We start from the raw sequence: 17,009 nt of genomic DNA on the forward strand, positions 1-17,009 counted from the left end.
ATGCAAATGCCCTTCCACTAAGAGAGCCTTTGCCAACCTGGTATCTTCCAGATGTTTTGATCTACAACTTCCATCAGTCCCAGCCAGCATGAAGCAAAGCTAGCTTAAATAAAGTATGGCAGCTTGCACTACCATAAAAACTGATGCACCAAGACAGAGTTCCACAGAGAGTGGTACAGACAGACCATTTTGTCAGTGGCGTAGCGTGGGGGGTGCAGGGGGCCCCGGCCACACCGGGCGCAACATCTGGGGGGGGCGCTCCACGGGTTAGGGGGCGCAAAATCCATGGGTTAGGGGGCACAAATTACTTGCCTTGCCCCGGGTGCTGACAACCCACGCTACGCCACTGCATTTTGTTGACAATTGGCTTCCCTTTGTCAGAAGGAGGAAGACCACCTCAGCTTCAATAGAGCCTTTTGGAAACTTCTTCCCCCATGTCTATATCAGGAAAACCCATAGTAACGAGTAGAATGTGCTTACTGTATTCTGAATTTGAATTATTTGGAAAACATGCACATATGCACTATGATTGTTTATGTGTATGCTTTTAATAAAACAACTAACAGCAATATCTATATCTATCTATATATAAAAGATTACCTGAGAAGGGAGCTTCCAGTGTCCTAACAGTGAGTATGCATCTCTCCACAGCCATTGACTAAATCCTGCATTGTAGAATTTGGGCTAGGTAGGCACTAAGTTCTGGAAGATGTTGGCAATGCAGTGTTGCCTAAGAGCAGAAACTGCCCTCACCAACTGCTGTGGGTTGGAAAGGGAAGAAATTAAAAGGGCTGAAAGAAGGTAAGAGTGAAGAAAAAAGCAAGCTTAATGTCATCTGTGAAAAGCAGTTGAGGGTGCCCTCAGTTATAAAACCTGCAAATTATTCAGTCAGAGTAAATGCATAAATGCAGAGTATGCATAAATTTAATTAATAATAATAGGAGTGTAAATGGGAGGGATTAAGAACTGTCATCTAGCCTGTGATTCTTGAGAAGTATTGCAATTCTTTTGAAGCATTTGAGGAGAATTCTGTTGAAGCATTTGAGAAGCAAAGCCAAGATAGTAATCTACCCTCTCTGAGGGGGTGAGCTATGCATCCTGGCAAATGAAACACTTCAAACTCTTTTGCCAAGATAGCATGATACGGAGGGGGGAAACCAATTTTATGTATAACTTTTAGTTATTTGTTAATCAATAAGCATAAATGTGATTTAATAAATATATATGGGGAAAATAGTTTGAAGGGTGGAAAGCTTTGTTTTTGGATTCTGAATTGGGAATTTGCAGCTCCCAAAATATTGTTGAACTGTAACTCTCAATTCATTGGCTGTATTGCCTGGGGTGATCATGAGAGTTGTCATCCAACACCATGCAGGTTCTCCACAGTGCTGCATTATTGCACAAGGCCCCATTTTACAAGATGACACTTCCTTCTGTTTTAAAAAAAATCCCTCTTCTAACATGGTGTCTCCTGAAATCCAGTTTTTGTTTTTTGCTGTGGTGGCCAGTCAAGTGGTACAGATATTATGGCAGATAAAGTCTTCAATACTAAGCAGTGAAAGAGGTGATGTTGCTAGTGGATGTTGCTAGTCCTGTTTTTCTAGAAAAAGAGGTGCTGGAACTCACCATGAACGCCTCTCTTGTTCTCTTATAAAGGCAATGGTGCCCACCTGAGAGGGGCCGGAACTGAGTCCGGTGAGTTATGGTTGAAAAAAAGCCCTGGATGTTGCAGGACAACAGAGGCATGGGAGCTGCTACATCTCAGTGGTATGTGTTGGTTATTGTTGGCCAGGAAGCAATGACTCCTCTCCATGGTACGGACCTTGAAGTCTCCAGGTGACACCCTTGAATTAGGGCTTTGGGACCTCCCCCTCAGTTCACTGCTCAGCAGCAGTCTCTTTATTCCCCATTATACCATTTCACTGGCTGCTTCCATTTTTGTTAAGGATTTCTATTTAATTTTTTTAAAAAAATATCTATAAATTAACTTTGGTCAGACCTCCCTTCTGCACCCTTCATTTTAAGGTTACTGACAAAATAGAAGGCATCCAGAGGAGGGGGGCCGTCGGAGATGAGGAACCCTGAGCCAAAGGCTGCACTCCAGAGGGTCAGACTAGATGTTCCTTTGGGTTCCTAACTCTACAATTCCGAGACTGAAGGAGCTGGATATACTGGGCCTGCAGAAAAGGCTATTAAGAGGCGACGTATCATCTTCAAGCACCTGGAGGCCACCCCTGTATTCTAAATAAAGTAAAATAAGCGAAGAATGTGTGCTAATCCTCCCTTCCCTACGGTCGCTAAAGCGCAGGCTCCTCAGCTCAGCGCGAACCACACGCAAAAAAACCCCCAGAAACGGCGAACGGGGGGGGGGGGGATTTTCCACACCTCTTATTAAACAACGGAAACCGCGCGCGCTCGCCCTTCATTGCGCAAGCGCGCGCGAGGGAGAGAGCGGTGGAAATAAAGAGAGAGCGTAGCTCGGCAACGCTTCCGGTACATTGGCCAGCGTCGGGGGATTGGTTGGGAAAGCACAGGAGCGCACTGCGCAGCCGCGTAGCTCGAGCGAGAGTGAAAAGAAAGAAAGAAAGGGCTGCTGTCTGCGACCGGCAAAGAGTCTGTTGCGCATGCGCCGCGTGGGAGACTCTAGGCTGGATTGCTGAAGAAGAAGATGGACGAGCTTCAGTCTGCAGAGGAGGTAACGGTTCCTAAGGACAGCGGCGTCCCTCCTCCACCTCCTCTTGGCGGGCGGGCGGCCGTGGAGGGAAGGGACGGCGTGCCCCTTTCTTCTGTAGCTGCGGGGGCCTCGGTGGGGGGAGGGCGGTGGCGATGGCGGGGCCCGCCCCTTTGCCCCTTGTCGGCCACGTTCCCGTTCCTGGAAGGTCGCCTGGCCCTCGTCTCTTGCCAGCCCCGGCGCTCCCGCCGCTTCCAGCCCTTGGTCCGAGAGGAGAGATGCCGCCGCCAGGCTGCCTTACGAGCCCCGGGGCAACTTTTCCTGCTGGTGGGGCTGCATCTCTCCGCTCCCCCCGTGATAGGCTTGGCTTATTCCAGAAAGCGCCTCTCTTCGTGGCACGCGGGTACACGCATTTGGGAGGTGCGCGTGCAGCAAGCCGAATAAATAAATCTCTTGCCGTCTGGTCTAATGGGCCAGGTTCTTGTCCTTCGCAAAATCGAAGAGGGAAGGGAATTTGCCCCACTTAAAGGAGAGGAGAAGGAAACTGGCAGTTTTCATCTGGGGTGTGGCGGGATCTCCTTTTGGCATTCAGAGGTTACTGTTCCATCAAATCCATGGTTATGTGGCTATAGAAAAGAGATCCTCAGACATTCTTTCATTGTTCATTGTTCATTGTTTATTATATATGATAATAAAAATATAAAAGAAAAAAGGGCGGGGGGAGATAAGAGTTGCCTTGATGCATGAGAGCTAGAAAGGCCTCCACATATTTATGAATAGATTGTAAAAGGGGAGTAAAGGTAAAGGGACCCCTGACCATTAGGTCCAGTCGCGGACGACTCTGGGGTTGCGGCGCTCATCTCGCTTTACTGGCTGAGGGAGTCTGCGTACAGCTTCCAGATCATGTGGCCAGCATGGCGAAACCAGAGCAGTTCACAGAAATGCCGTTTACCTTCCCGCCAGAGCAGTACCTATTTATCTACTTGCACTTTGTCGTGCTTTCGAACTGCTAGGTTGGCAGGAAAAGGGACCAAGCAACGGGAGCTCACCCCATCACAGGGATTTGAACCGCCAACCTTCTGATTGGCAAGCCCAAGAGGCTCTGTGGTTAGCGCCACCCGTGTCCCTAAAATGGGACTAGTTGTGGCCTTTTATGTGTTCCCTGGCTACTATATGTACTGCCACCTCTATTCTATAAGTGTTTGAAGGGATGTTAAACATATGCTTTTATGTGATTGCTTAAGAAGTTTGTTTACTGCAGTTATAAGCATTAAGGAATCGCTTGGCACACTTTGCGATGGCAGGATTCTATGTCTGGTGAAGTAGAAACAAGGCGTTAGATGCTTAGGGAAATAAATCAAATCTGATTAATGTTTGAAGCATTAGCCTGTTTGTTAAACTACATTTCTGTCAGTACTGCAAATTGCTTACTTGGTTTAAATGTTATCTCTGGCTTCTTTTTCTCTTCTTTCCCCCTGCAAGACTGCGTTTATTGTGGATGAAGTAAGCAACATTATAAAAGAGGTAGGATGGTATTTATGCTACATCTTCCATTAATATATCCTCATTGCACAGCATCTGCTATATTTCTACTGCACCCCGTAACTCCCTTTAAAAAGATAAATATATCACTGCTGCATTGTGGAAAATACACATTGCACTGAATTGTAAGGCCGCAATCACTCACACTTACCTAGGAATAGGTCTCATTGAACTCAGTGGTACTTCTGAGTAGACATGCCTAAGTTTGTGTTGTAAGCCCACATTTAAAGTGGCAACATGAGCTATGTAAACAGCCTCTTAACACACATTGCAATGTGAATTATTTAAATTTTGCTTCGAAATATGTGTGTGTCTGTGTGCTCATAATTTTGTTATTGGTATATACATTTTGTGCAAATACATACAGATACATTTTATTTCATTTGAAACATTTCTAGGGGATTGTGACTCGCTGGCTCTGTTTTGTGAACATTTCACCTCTCCAGCTAGTGATATAGACAATGCAGATTGTCTCTCTGAGGGGAAAACCCCACTCCCCCAACTTTACTTTATAGTCCCTCATATTGAATTCCTATGTTGAATTCCACTCTGGAGGTGACTCCTGATCTGCAGGGATGATTTTTCTGGGAGTATCAAGAGCTGCAGTGGGAAGAGGAGTAGAGGCTCGTTGGCCTTATGTCATACTTTTAATCCCAGCCAGCCTATATAGAAGAAACAATCCTATTTTGATATCCTCATAGAATTGCATTCGTAAAGGTTTTTACCTCTCTTTTTACATGATTAAGCTTATCAAATTTAGGACTTCGTCTTGTAATATGAACTGACTTCTGGCCTAATCTGCAAGCTAGTTAAATCTACTTGAATCACAGTGGTGACATCAGTATTTAATGCATGTACCTTGGCTTAAATGGGGTGGACTGTTCTAGTTCATTAGATTCCAACTTCAGGAATAATCTTTTGGTGACTTGCAGCTATAGAATTAATATAGTTAGTAGATTTAGAGCAAATTTACTCTAGTTATGTGTTACCTGGGTACCAGTGTCTTGTTTGCTAATCCTCTGTTGTGGCAACCTTCCTGGCGATTAGTGAAGGCTTAGGAGCACAAGCTAAATATGTTGTACATGCCATTCTTTGTTAAGCAGATATATGATTGGTAACTTATCAAGAATGTACAACTCATCTGTGTAAAAAACCTGCATGCCTCCCTTGCATGTTTTGTGGTGGTGCTGATGTTTATTACTCACTTTTCACCCTAAAGCCCCAATGCAGGTTACGGCATTAAAAACAATTTAAAATAATAGGGCTATTAGATGCTAGTACACTCTGCTACAGTAATGTTTGCAAACATAGAATCTGCAGGGAAAAGCTCGAAAGGACCACAACTTAGTGACATTCTATGAACAGCCACTCCCTTGTTCTCAGTCTTGGCATTAATGCTTTACAGAGTGTGAAATCTATGCTTACAACCGCAGGATAAGACTGAGTAAGCCAGACACCCATTTATTACAGAGGGTATTGATTTGGGCTGTTCAGCCTCTTGTTGCAAGATCTCATTGTCACTCCCTCTGTAGCTTCAGAAGTGGAAGATGTCTTTCTCCCTCTGTGTGTTTCTGGTGATACATTAAATGTTGTTTATAAAGTTCCTAATATTTTTTAGGTACTGGGGAAAGACCGAAAAGCAACACAGTCCCTGCCTCCATGTTTACAATCTGTCAAACTCATCACAAAAGAGATGAACAGTAACAGGTGCCTGTGCTCACCTGAACACCATCACTGGTAGCACTGCAGCTCACCATGAGGGGTGAGGTTGGCACACTGCTTGTATCCTAGGTTGCCTCAATCCCACCCCTGCCGCACTCCCAGAACACCAACAGTACAGTTACTGCCCACAGAGCTTTTTAGATGCATGGCCTTCACAGTGGACATGGTCTCCCACTGGCAGAGAGGTGTGTCTGCTCCACTGTAATTAGGATTTCAATAGCCTCAGAATAAATATGAGGCGCCATATTGTTGGTTACCTCCCAAATCATTCTTGCAAAGGTGTGTGGGGGGGTCTTTGTGTGTTTGGAACTCTTGAGATTGATCTACCACCTCACAGATGGCAGCTCAAGCTAGCATTTCAGTGATCATTGCTTATCAGTATGGCTGTTAGTTGGTTCTGGGTTTTCCTTCTTGTTGGATGGTGTGATCTGTGTTTGATGGTGTGATCTGTGTTGCTTGGAAAAAACACTGACATATTTATTCTAGCTTTTGAAATCAATGCATGCTTTTAAAAAAATTAAAATTCCTTAGCAGCCTGGTGGTAATTTGAACCTCTCTTTGTTTGCAGGCCATAGAAGGAACAATAGGTGGCAATGCATATCTGCACAGCAAAGTGAATCAATGGACTACAAGTGTTGTAGAGCAAATTCTGAGTCATCTCACAAAGCTGGGGAAACCTTTCAAATATGTTGGTAAGTGAATGGGTTTCTGTGCTCATTGTATTATGGTTTTGAGTAAAACCCAAAATTAAACTCTAAAATGGAAATTGCAGGTGAGGGGGCAATTTAAGATAAGAGATGTTTACATAGATGTGGATGTAACTGTGTAGCTTATGCCATGGAAACATTCCATTTTCTAACAATACTGTATCTTCAATTTACAGTGACATGTGTGATTATGCAAAAGAATGGTGCTGGACTTCATACTGCAAGCTCTTGCTTCTGGGACAACTCTGCTGATGGTAACAAGAATGTTTTAATACTTTGTCTTAGTTTCTCCATTGAAATGTTTCACAAGATATTTGTGTGACTCCAGAAGAGAAAAATCCACACACACCTATTCTGTGGTAATAAACTTCTAATACTAGAAGTTACAAGTGACCATGGGGCAGGTTGTTCTTGTTAGAAGTGCCTTATTCCCTTATTTCCCTAGGGTAGCTAGTAGAGCACCTCTGCTTTAAAATTGAAGGATTGTAGAGTTGGAAGGGGCCCCCAAGAGTTATCTCTTCCAACCTCCTGCAATGCAGGAATCTCAGCTAAAGCACCCATGACAGATGACCATTCAACCTCTGCTTGAAAACCTCCAAGGAAGGAGAGTCCACCATCTTCCAAGAGAGCCCATTACACTGCCGAACAGCTCTTACTGTCAGAAAGTTCTTCCTGATACTTAGTTGGAAGAATCATCATCACCTGTGAATAAACATATATACTTCCTGTGGAAGAATAAAGTGTGACTGAATATCGATGTAATGTGGTTCAATAATTTTAGGTTCCACTGCTCCAAATTATGGGATGTTGCCTATGTGGTACGGAGTTGGCTGAGGCTTAAACTTAGCAAGTGTGGCTTAAGATGCAATAGATTTGTTCTATGTGTTCTTTAAATTGAAAGCTATAAATTTTTTGATCTGATGTAGTTCTTCTGTATATAGTATAGCCACCCCAATTGACTTTTCTTCTCTTTTTGTAGGAACCTGCACTGTGAGATGGGAGAACAAGACTATGTACTGTATCGTCAGTGCCTTTGGACTCGCAATATGATTGCCTTGGAATTCTTCAGCCTTTGTCATCCCTTCCATTTCATATATCCACTAAAACTGTGAATTCAATGAACAACTTTGTTTTGAAAGAACTTCTGTCGTCTTCCTGTGAGAAAATGGGGAAGCAGTTTCTATACTGTTACATAAACACATCACCTCTTATCCATATCAAATCACTCCCTGTCTTAACACTTTAAGGACTCTTTTCTCAAGGTGCTAAAACCTGAAACATGCTGCACTTCTTCAGCTTTATTGCAACTGGTTTGAATAAGACTAATTTCACACAATGCTTTTGTTTGTTATTAAATTATTGAAGTTCTGAACTTGTGTATGTGCATTCATAAAAGCTGTACATTCCACAAGCAAGTGTGAGGCTAACCTCACATGCCTTTAACAGCTTGGCCCTAATGGATAATTGTGAAGTAATGGGGGTGCAGTTATTCCTTAAGCACTCACTCAGCTGCTTAGTCCTTTGGGGGGCTTCTGTGGTACCCTAAAACTCCCAATAGAGCCACCAATGCTCCAGTTATTTACCCTAGACAACTGTAGGTATTTTAAACATTCCCATATAAAGTAACTCCAGTTTTAATGGCAGCCAAAACTTTTAGGTGCATGGAGGGGCTAACAGCTAATTGCTCCAAGGTGAATGTAAAAGATCCAAGGCTCCATCTCGGGGATCTCAAGGTAGGATAAAGACCCTGTGTCTTAGTACACAGAAGCTGTCACTTAAGGAGTGAACTGACATTTGAGAGCCTAATCATCTCTTATTGAGATGGAAGACTTGTACCAACCAACTGGGCTAAATGTTATTTAAAATAGCCACATAATAAGTATTCCACACACCCCAAAGAATTGCCAGAATGCAATATTTTTCATCAAAGTGTTTTTCAGAACACTCCAGAATGAGTGGGCTGTTTTACTGTAAAGTGAATTTGACTGTATGGCTGCACTCTGCTTAAGTGTCTGTATAATTAAGTGGTCAAAAACATGAACCACAGGTTCCAACTAGTGGGATTGTTGCTAGCGTTTGTGAATGGACCATAGCACAGTGGGAGAGGTACATGCTTTTCATGTAGCTTCAATCTCTTGCATCACTCATTCAGTGCTTGTTGGGTTGGTAGGGCTGGGAAAGTCCTCTGGTTGAGACTAGATGGAGAACAATTGTGTGATACAGTATAAAGAAGCATAATTTGTTCAGCTGGGACCCCTGGGAAAATTGAGACAGGACAGACTAATGTTAAATAGCATGTTACTAAAATAATTGTTTAGTATTTATGGCCTCATTGTGCTCCACAGTTTCTGAAACCACAGGGCATTTAAAAGCCTAAGAACAAAACATACTGCTTTTCCATTAAAATAGCAAGCTTATCTGAAAAATTCAAGCACACAGGTGTTCGCAGGTGGATGAGAGAATTCTCCCCACCCCCACTCCAGGGCCAACATAGGCCCTGCAAATCCATATTGGCAAATTGACATGTTTCTTTGTTTATAAACTCGCGCTCATTGACAGTGCTCTTACTGCGGCAGTTTCTGGGGGAAAGGCAGTGGGGAGACTGAACCCCAACAATTGCAGCATCTATCATCCAGTTGCAAAGTTGGTGGCAGTTCAACAGCATGCACTTCAAGAAAGATTGTTTGCCAATTATCTACGTTGGGAAAGAGAAAGGGGGCGTGCACCCCCATTGATTGTCCTTGAGCACTTGGCGGAGTTTGCTGCGCATGCAAGTGGGGTTCCAGTACTGTGCCTGCTCATACCTACAGCTCCATCAAGTAGCATCAAGGGTCTTCTGCTTGTCCCCCTGGAATTTTGGCTGGTTGTCCACCATGCTTCCTGAAGATATTTAGAGTTAGACGTCATTATTTTGAGCTGTGTCATCATTTGATGTCACTTTTCCCCACCAAATATAGACAACCAATTTTGTTTTCCCCAGATGCATTTATATCTATTTCCATCAAATTCAGGTCAATGAAAAGACAGTGAAATTGAGAGTTTTTTCATCCTAAATCCAGAGCAGTTTTAGCTTATCTATTACATGCCACCAAATGAATTTCCATATGCACACATGGAAATAAACGTGCCACCATTTATTGTGTATCGGGAGGAACAATACTGAGATAGGCACAAAGGTTCTATATAAAACTTTATTGTGAATGCATTGGATTGGAACGTAATTTTACTATGCACAGTCTCCAAAACATCTCTGCGCCCAGTATTTTACTGAAAGTAAACTAACTCTTAAATTCCTGCTCAGGGAAAGTTATCGCCACTGTTGCTAGTGCCTCATCATAATTACAAATAGCATCTACCCTGAAGCATGAAGATGACACATTGAGGTACACCATGCATACCCTTCCAGAAGCAAAATTATAGTTACAACTTTTCATTAACGTAAACATACACTATGAAAAGGTTCTAGCCACGTTTTGGTAGAAAATATTTTCTAGAGGTTTATTTCATTTTACATCTATTTACAAATGTTGAGTTCAGTTGTACAGTAGCATAAGGAGCTTTTCATATCAATTACTGGCACAATTGGAACATATGGCTAAAAATGCAACAGATGTGACTACATCATTTAAATGCAGTAATGGCCTTGGGCACCATTTAGAAGTAACTCATTTTAAGTAAGGCTTTGTACCTCGTGGGAGTAAGTCTGATCGAACCAACTTGGACTTGCTTCTGAGTAACCACGCACAGGATCAGGCTGCAAATTTCTTGCTAAACTTCTTTCAATGTATCTTTATATAAACACAGATTTCCTGTTCTTTGGCATGATTCTACTGGGTTTACACTTATGGCTGAGCCAAGATTACTCAGAAAAAAATTGTTTTCCATGACCCTTTTGCCAGTGCTTTTTTGTATAATCTGTAGAAATCTTTGCTTGTTTAAACTCGCCACCCCTCAACCTCAGCAATATTATAGCACAGCCACATCTGATTGGCTACAAGACAGTATGGCATCTTCCTCCTTCACTATCTCTGGCTGGTAGATGATCACTTATGTGACTAAGCCAGGAAGAAAGAAGTGGTGAAAAGAAGTGTGGAAAGATCCTAAAGCAGCAGCAGGGAATCCCACCACCAAAATCACTAGTTTCTATTTAAAAATTTGAGAACACTACAGGCTACTTTCCTTGAAGGCGGAAACTGAAGGTTGCAGCAGACAAAACACAAGATTATAGCTTGTCTGAAAGTTGAGCACAGTCCTAGTTACATTACTGCCTCTTAGCTTTACTGGCACTTCGAAATTTTAACTATAAAAGCCAGTGTGTACAAACTGCATATTTACCTAAACAGCGCTGCAACTGACAATCACAACTGCTAAGGCAAAAGTGATCCATGTTAAACAAGGGCAAAGAAAAAGTAGGCGAAAACTACATGCACTTTTGGGGAGGCTACACCATATGTGGGGCACGGAGGGCAATGCTCATATTTTCTTTAGAGATGTTTTTCACCAACAGTGGGCATCAGCAAGCCTTTTTACACACACTACAGAAGCCATTTCAAAAGCAGCAACTTCTGCCAACAAAAAAGATGGGACACATTTTTTTAAAAAAAGAAAACCCACAATGAAACAAAATATGCTTTGTAGTAGGCGATGTTCTCCCACTGTAGCAGAATTACTGCTGCAGTTGTCCACTGGGAATTATTTTATTTGACGAGGGGATCTAGCTCATGCTCACTCAAAAGCCCAGCTGAAGCAAAATTGCTTGGCAACTGATCCTTGTGGAAGCCAACTAAACACCATATCCAAAGGCACTTTCACTAACAGCTTCCTCATCTGGCTGCAGGGCAGTGATTCCCAAATGTTTCCCCCCATGGACCACTTGAAAATTGCTGAGGTTTTTGGCAGACCTCTAAATGGTTTTTCTGCTTGTAGCAATTGTAAGGTGCAGTACTACATTGCTGGATGCTTTTAAACTGCATTTTTACAGACCCACTGCAAACTACCTGAATGAAGCTTGTGGTCCATGGAACAGAGTCTATGAAGCCCTGCTAAAAGGAAAACAACAGCTTTCCCAGCGACTCTCCTATTCATAGGGAACCCCTTAGCAAAAAATAAAAATACAACATACCGTGCTCAATTATCATATCTGTGCAAAAGAATTCCAATTAATAAACCTGAAAATAGTCTCTACTACTACCTTGTGTTTTCCCCAGTTTGCAATATGACAACTTTAAGTGTTCTGGGTGTTTAACACTGAGCATTTTAAACAAGTTGCGATGTGACAAAAGAACAAATGGCACTAAAAATTGTAATGGGAAACACAGCTGAATGCGTGTTCCTAGGACTCGTCAGATGAGTGAGATTAGTGGAGACAAATGCAATAGTAGCCTTCAATTCCTAAAGTTTAATGAACTTCAGGGACATTTAATTAAGAAATTAACTCAGGAATTCATTTATTTTCTCCAGAATTAAGGGAAAAGGTAACTTGGGAACTTAAGTAAAATTGAGTGATTATTCTGTAAGGGCAAGCATTCAGACTTTGTAATGACTGCCCCCCCTCTTGTCCCCCTGAATACTGTTCTGCAAGCAGAAGTCCTCACACAGGGCTGACAGGACTCATTAATTGAATATCACCCTAGGTATTTAAAATGTAGAAGAGAAACCAACAATAATTTAAAAGAATATATACATCAAAAGACAAGTAGTACAATTTTTCCACATGATTACTACGGGTCAATATCAAGCAATATAAAATATTAGGAAAAATGCACATCTAGTTTCCCAAGTTCTACAATGTATTTTAGGCGAAGTCATACTCAGATCCACTGAAATCAATGAACAAGTTACTGAAATCCATTGATTTAAATGGGTCTACTCTGAGAATGACTAACATTGGATATTATCCATAGAATATATTCCATGCCTTGGTTTTAATTTGCTGTTAAAAACAACAACATTTTACTAAATACATATTAGCACTCTAACTTGCTGATTGCCACAGAACAAAACATCTGAAATGGTTTATCAGAAACCTAGCAAAAGCAAACTATTACATTTAGATGATTATACTAATATTATGTCTTGTACTTTTGATATGCAAAGTGCAAGCTCTTTCATAGCTTTAGTATCAGTGTAGATATTTACTTGCAAAAATAGCTGAACAAATCCTTCACAGTGCCGTAAATTCACATGTCACACTAAGCCAAACCGTGGTTTAGGACCAACAAGCTCCCAGAATGGGGATCACAGCTGCTTTGCTTGTCACTGCTCATTTTGCTGCTGAGCTAAGCCATGGTTTGCCTTATCGTGTTGTTCAACCCAGAGGTTGTGGTTCAGAATATGCAGTAAGCCAGACCACGGCTTAGTTTAGCAGCAGCAATAGCAGCAAAATGATGGGGGTAGCAAAGCAAATGGGATTTCCTCAGGAGGCTGTATGTATGCACTAAGCCACGGTTTGGCTCAGTATGATGTGCAAACTGGGTCAGTTTATTCGTAGCCTTGAGGTATCAATCACCATATACTTGTCTATGGCCAGGATTCAAAGCGCTGTGTTTTTTTGCAAGTACTAACCCTTTCCCAGAGTAACTCCTTGCACATACTGAAGAGCCAATACTGAGAAAGTCCCCCCCCCTCACACACACACATCAACTCTCTCATATACCCACAGAGGAAAGTCCTTTCCACTAATGCACAAGGTTCTTATTATCCCAGCCTATTTTCCTAGAAAACAGTAACAGCAGAATGAACAGGTAACTACAGGTAACTCGCATCTAATGCTTATTTAACAGTCACACTCTCAGCATTATGCACGTTGCCCAAAAGTGGTGCAAAAATGGCATGCACAGGGGAAAAATAAGAAAATGGTATGCAAGGGGGAAAGAGGGGGCATGAGAGCAAGGAGAAAGAGCCAGCAGCCTTCGTAAGAATGTTTTGGCATAGAAGGGGTGGTTGCAGAGGGTGATCAGAGGTGGAGGGGTTTGGAGAGACAACTAAAGGGTGTGGAGAAACTTCAGACTGCAGAGCTAACTGAGGGTCAAACAGGTATTGACTGCTGAATTGCTAAAGGAATTGGTCAGCTCAAGTTCAGTATGCGAGGATGAGGATGGAGAGCATGGGTCAGCAAGTTGGAGCCTGCAGAAATTTTCTCAACTTTTCTGCGCATACGATCTGACCCCTCCATGGAATGCATCCTCAAGATCATCTGTGGGAATACAGACATTCTGAGACCATGCAAGGAAATGTTTGATGAGCCCAAGAGACAACAGCAGCATCTATCAATCACTGTGTTCCTCACAAAGAAACTAGCAACAGCAGATGTGCCCAGGCAACCCACCTCTGGATCTGAACCACAGCCAAGCACTTCTTCTGGCTACCAGTCAACTCCCCAGGGTCTTCGTATCATCTGCAGCAACATCCAGCAAGGGAAAGGATGCAGAAGACAAAGAGCCGCATTCGTCCCTCACCAGTTAAGTGCAGTGATTTTAAAAATGGTTGTTGAATGGCTTGCTAGGGGTCTTTTGGGGCTTTACACAATTTTGCTTATACCCGTGATGGCCAGGAACGCGACCCCTGCATAAGATGCAAGTTACCTGTAGACTGTTTCTGCAGCTTGAATTATGTTAGGACAAGGTTTGCCAAGCAAGAGATGCAAATAGCAATTCAAGTGTGACCAGCAGAAATGCACTGAACTTTTACATTCAACTCAAAAAAGGTCTTCAGTCCTTGCATATTGGTCATTTTTGTTTTGGTCAGTGATATAACAAAGTGTTTCTGCAAAAGGAACCTACTGGAGTTATTTATAGGCAGGAACATGGGCTTGAAAAAGCACATGAAAATACTGACAGCTTCTGTGAGGTAGGAGGGCTATCCACGATTTTCCCATCATACTATTTTAATAAATCCATTCAGAACCAAAACTACCAGGGTGGGAGAGTAAAGAGGCATTTCTCAACAAACTGTGATTGGAAGCACCATTCTGCTAAACTGTATCAACTTCAGTAGTGCACATTTCTAGCATGGGTAAGAATGGAACACACGAAAGCTGCCATTTTAGGTGTGTCTGAAGATGAGCTAAAAGAAATGCCTATCGTAAAACAGAACACAAAATGGCTCAGATCATACCTTTCATTGAACCAACTACAGTCAAGTACACACATCACAACCACAACACGGAGGCTTCACCACGCCATTGCTGCAATGTGTATAGTGGCTTGGTCCCATTGTATGCACGCAATGAGGATGATTCATGCCATGTTAGCCATTGTCTTCTGCATATGTGGCAGGCATCGTACAAAGGCTGTTTCAAGTGGCCTCCACATGGTCATAACATACTGTCACGTTCCAACAATTATTGCAGAACTCTGAAATCTGAAGACTTCTCTGTAATTTGAAGGCTCCAATTTACTTTGCCGGTTTATACAGTTGGTTCAACAAAAAGGATCAACCACCATTTTGGATTGTGCTCAGTTAAAGAAAGAGAATTTCCTACCCAACGATATCCAAGAGCCCACCTAGGTTCATATCCTACACATAATGTGTTTGTGTTTCTATACTACTGGTTATGAATACCAAACTATTTAAAACACCCTTATTCGGGGGGAGGGGAAAAAACATTTACAGAATTTAAAGGAATGTGTGTTGAAATTATATATTGTTCCCTCTTAATGAACAGCAGCAAGCAGCATTCAGTCATCATTTACACAGGCAGAAGACACTCAGGTGCAAGGCTATGCTTTTCAACGAATGTGACTGTTGTTTTAAGATAAAGCAGCCTTAGAACACCTTCTTTCTCAAATTATTTTGCTCTTCCAATACAATTATATAGAATTATGTCTGTCTCAGAAGAAGCTGAAATGGTGTGCTTAATCGCAATCACAAAATCAGATAACTGAAAAAACCTCCTTCATTTAATTCAAGTCACGTACAGTGCTGAATCACAATTGCAATTCCTACCCACCACCCTTCAACCCCTGAAATGGGAAAACAGAAATTGAGGTTTATCAAGGTGTTGGAAGTGCCAAGCAGATTCCAATCAGAGTAAGTTTGGGGTTGAATGACGTTGGGAGCTGGGGCATTTCCTCTCTCCCCTTCTCTGCAAACACGGTTTGCAAATGTCAAAATAAAATTATTTTGGAGTAAAAAATAAGCATCTCAACACTAAATTCCAAGTAAATAGTTATGAAACTATGAGGAAATCAAAGTATTAGCTGTGAAAGTGCACAACAAGCTCCCCAAACAATCTGGTCTGGAGGCATCCCATCACAACTGTTTTCTAAAAAAAGGGGGGTCCACTTTGAGTTTACAAAATAACTCTTCCCTAAAAATTATATTCTCCCCACTTCAGTTTTAGGTTTGTAAACAGAAAGGGAGAAACAGGAAATCCTTCCACAGAAGTCTATGATCAGTTAACAGTAGACTCAGGAAAAAGATTTTTAGGGGGGTGGGGGGAAGAGTGTCAAAATTGCTTTTGTTCTCATAGAGCAGGTCACTTCTATGAAAACTTAATCGCTGTCCGATTCTTCTTTGAATTTGGCTCTGATGGCTTGACCGTTCTGAAGTGGCATTTCTTCATAATCACTCCTGTCTCCACAAAAAAGAAATATTCAAGAACATCTTAAGACATAAATAGCATAAAACAACACTTATTCTGGGCAAGTAGACGAAATTAGTATGATCTCAAAAGATTTGTTATTCTTTCAAACATGAACCCTCTTCAGGTAGGAATGAAAGCAGTATTCTTTAGCTTCCTTCCAATATATCTAAAAAGCATGGCTTCAAAATTTGACCATATTGGAAGGTTGGCATAGGGAGCTTGCTTTAATTTTAGTGTTCAAAGCAATTCACTTATTTTCAAGGCATCCTATATGTAACACTGATGGCTCAGTTGGACCAGGCTCTCACAGGGGACAACTAGATGCCTGGGGGAAACCAGCAAGCAGGATTCAAGCACAGGAACACTCTCTCCTCGCATGGTTTCCAGCAACTGGTATTCAGAAGCATTACTGCCTCCAACTGCGGAGGCAGAGTATAGCCATCGATAGCCCTCTCCTCCATGAATGTCTCTTTTAAAGTCATGCAGGTTGGTGGCCATCTCTGCCTCCTGCGGGAGCGAGTTCAAATCACTGCTCAGCCGATGAAGCTCACGAGAGATCTACTGGCCTTTCACTCTCTCAGGCCAACTTACCTTGGTAAGTTGCCGTGAGGATAAATGGGGCAAGGGACCACATATGCCACTTATGTTCCATGAGGGAACTAATGGAAGCTTCTTAAAAATGTTTGACCTCATACTATTCCTACCACAAGTACAAGATTCTTCATCATTTGCTTCCAATATACAACTATCACCAGTGACAGGGGAGTCCTTTTTAAAAGGA

General features: G+C 42.2%; 3 protein-coding genes across 12 annotated transcripts in view; 1 reads left to right on the forward strand and 2 right to left on the reverse strand.

Annotated features, from left to right (window-relative positions):
* The window catches only part of SYTL3 (synaptotagmin like 3), a 41,944-nt gene extending 39,933 nt beyond the window's left edge, over window positions 1-2,011 (reverse strand). For all 6 annotated transcript variants that reach the window (XM_082215249.1, XM_082215247.1, XM_082215251.1 and 3 more), the window contains exons 1-2: window positions 1,627-2,011; window positions 601-759 (exon numbers count right to left, since the gene is read on the reverse strand). The gene's annotated coding sequence lies outside the window, so the exon portion shown is untranslated. The remainder of the gene's footprint in view (window positions 1-600; window positions 760-1,626) is intronic.
* Window positions 2,012-2,537: 526 nt separating this feature from the next.
* Window positions 2,538-8,014, forward strand: DYNLT1 (dynein light chain Tctex-type 1). Its single transcript, XM_082215374.1, has 5 exons — window positions 2,538-2,695; window positions 4,154-4,195; window positions 6,504-6,627; window positions 6,819-6,896; window positions 7,622-8,014. The coding sequence occupies exons 1-5, from the start codon at window positions 2,669-2,671 to the stop codon at window positions 7,690-7,692; spliced, it is 342 nt and encodes a 113-aa protein (XP_082071500.1). The 5' UTR covers window positions 2,538-2,668; the 3' UTR covers window positions 7,693-8,014.
* A 1,805-nt stretch (window positions 8,015-9,819) lies between these two features.
* TMEM181 (transmembrane protein 181) overlaps window positions 9,820-17,009 on the reverse strand; it is a 32,776-nt gene continuing 25,586 nt past the window's right edge. For all 5 annotated transcript variants that reach the window (XM_082217056.1, XM_082217057.1, XM_082217060.1 and 2 more), the window contains one exon: window positions 9,820-16,215. In XM_082217056.1, coding sequence (XP_082073182.1) covers window positions 16,137-16,215 — 79 coding nt within the window. In that variant the 3' untranslated portion in view covers window positions 9,820-16,136. The remainder of the gene's footprint in view (window positions 16,216-17,009) is intronic.

The sequence above is a fragment of the Podarcis vaucheri genome (assembly GCF_965113315.1).
Source record: "Podarcis vaucheri genome assembly, chromosome: 3".
NCBI lineage: Eukaryota > Metazoa > Chordata > Lepidosauria > Squamata > Lacertidae > Podarcis > Podarcis vaucheri.

Bases quoted from the DNA above. Each gene is read 5' to 3' on its own strand.
- DYNLT1 (XM_082215374.1), top strand. From the start codon at position 2,669: ATGGACGAGCTTCAGTCTGCAGAGGAG. The intron at 2,696-4,153 runs GTAACGGTTCCT...TCCCCCTGCAAG, and splicing joins AGCTTCAGTCTGCAGAGGAG to ACTGCGTTTATTGTGGATGA. The intron at 6,897-7,621 runs GTAACAAGAATG...CTCTTTTTGTAG, and splicing joins CTGGGACAACTCTGCTGATG to GAACCTGCACTGTGAGATGG.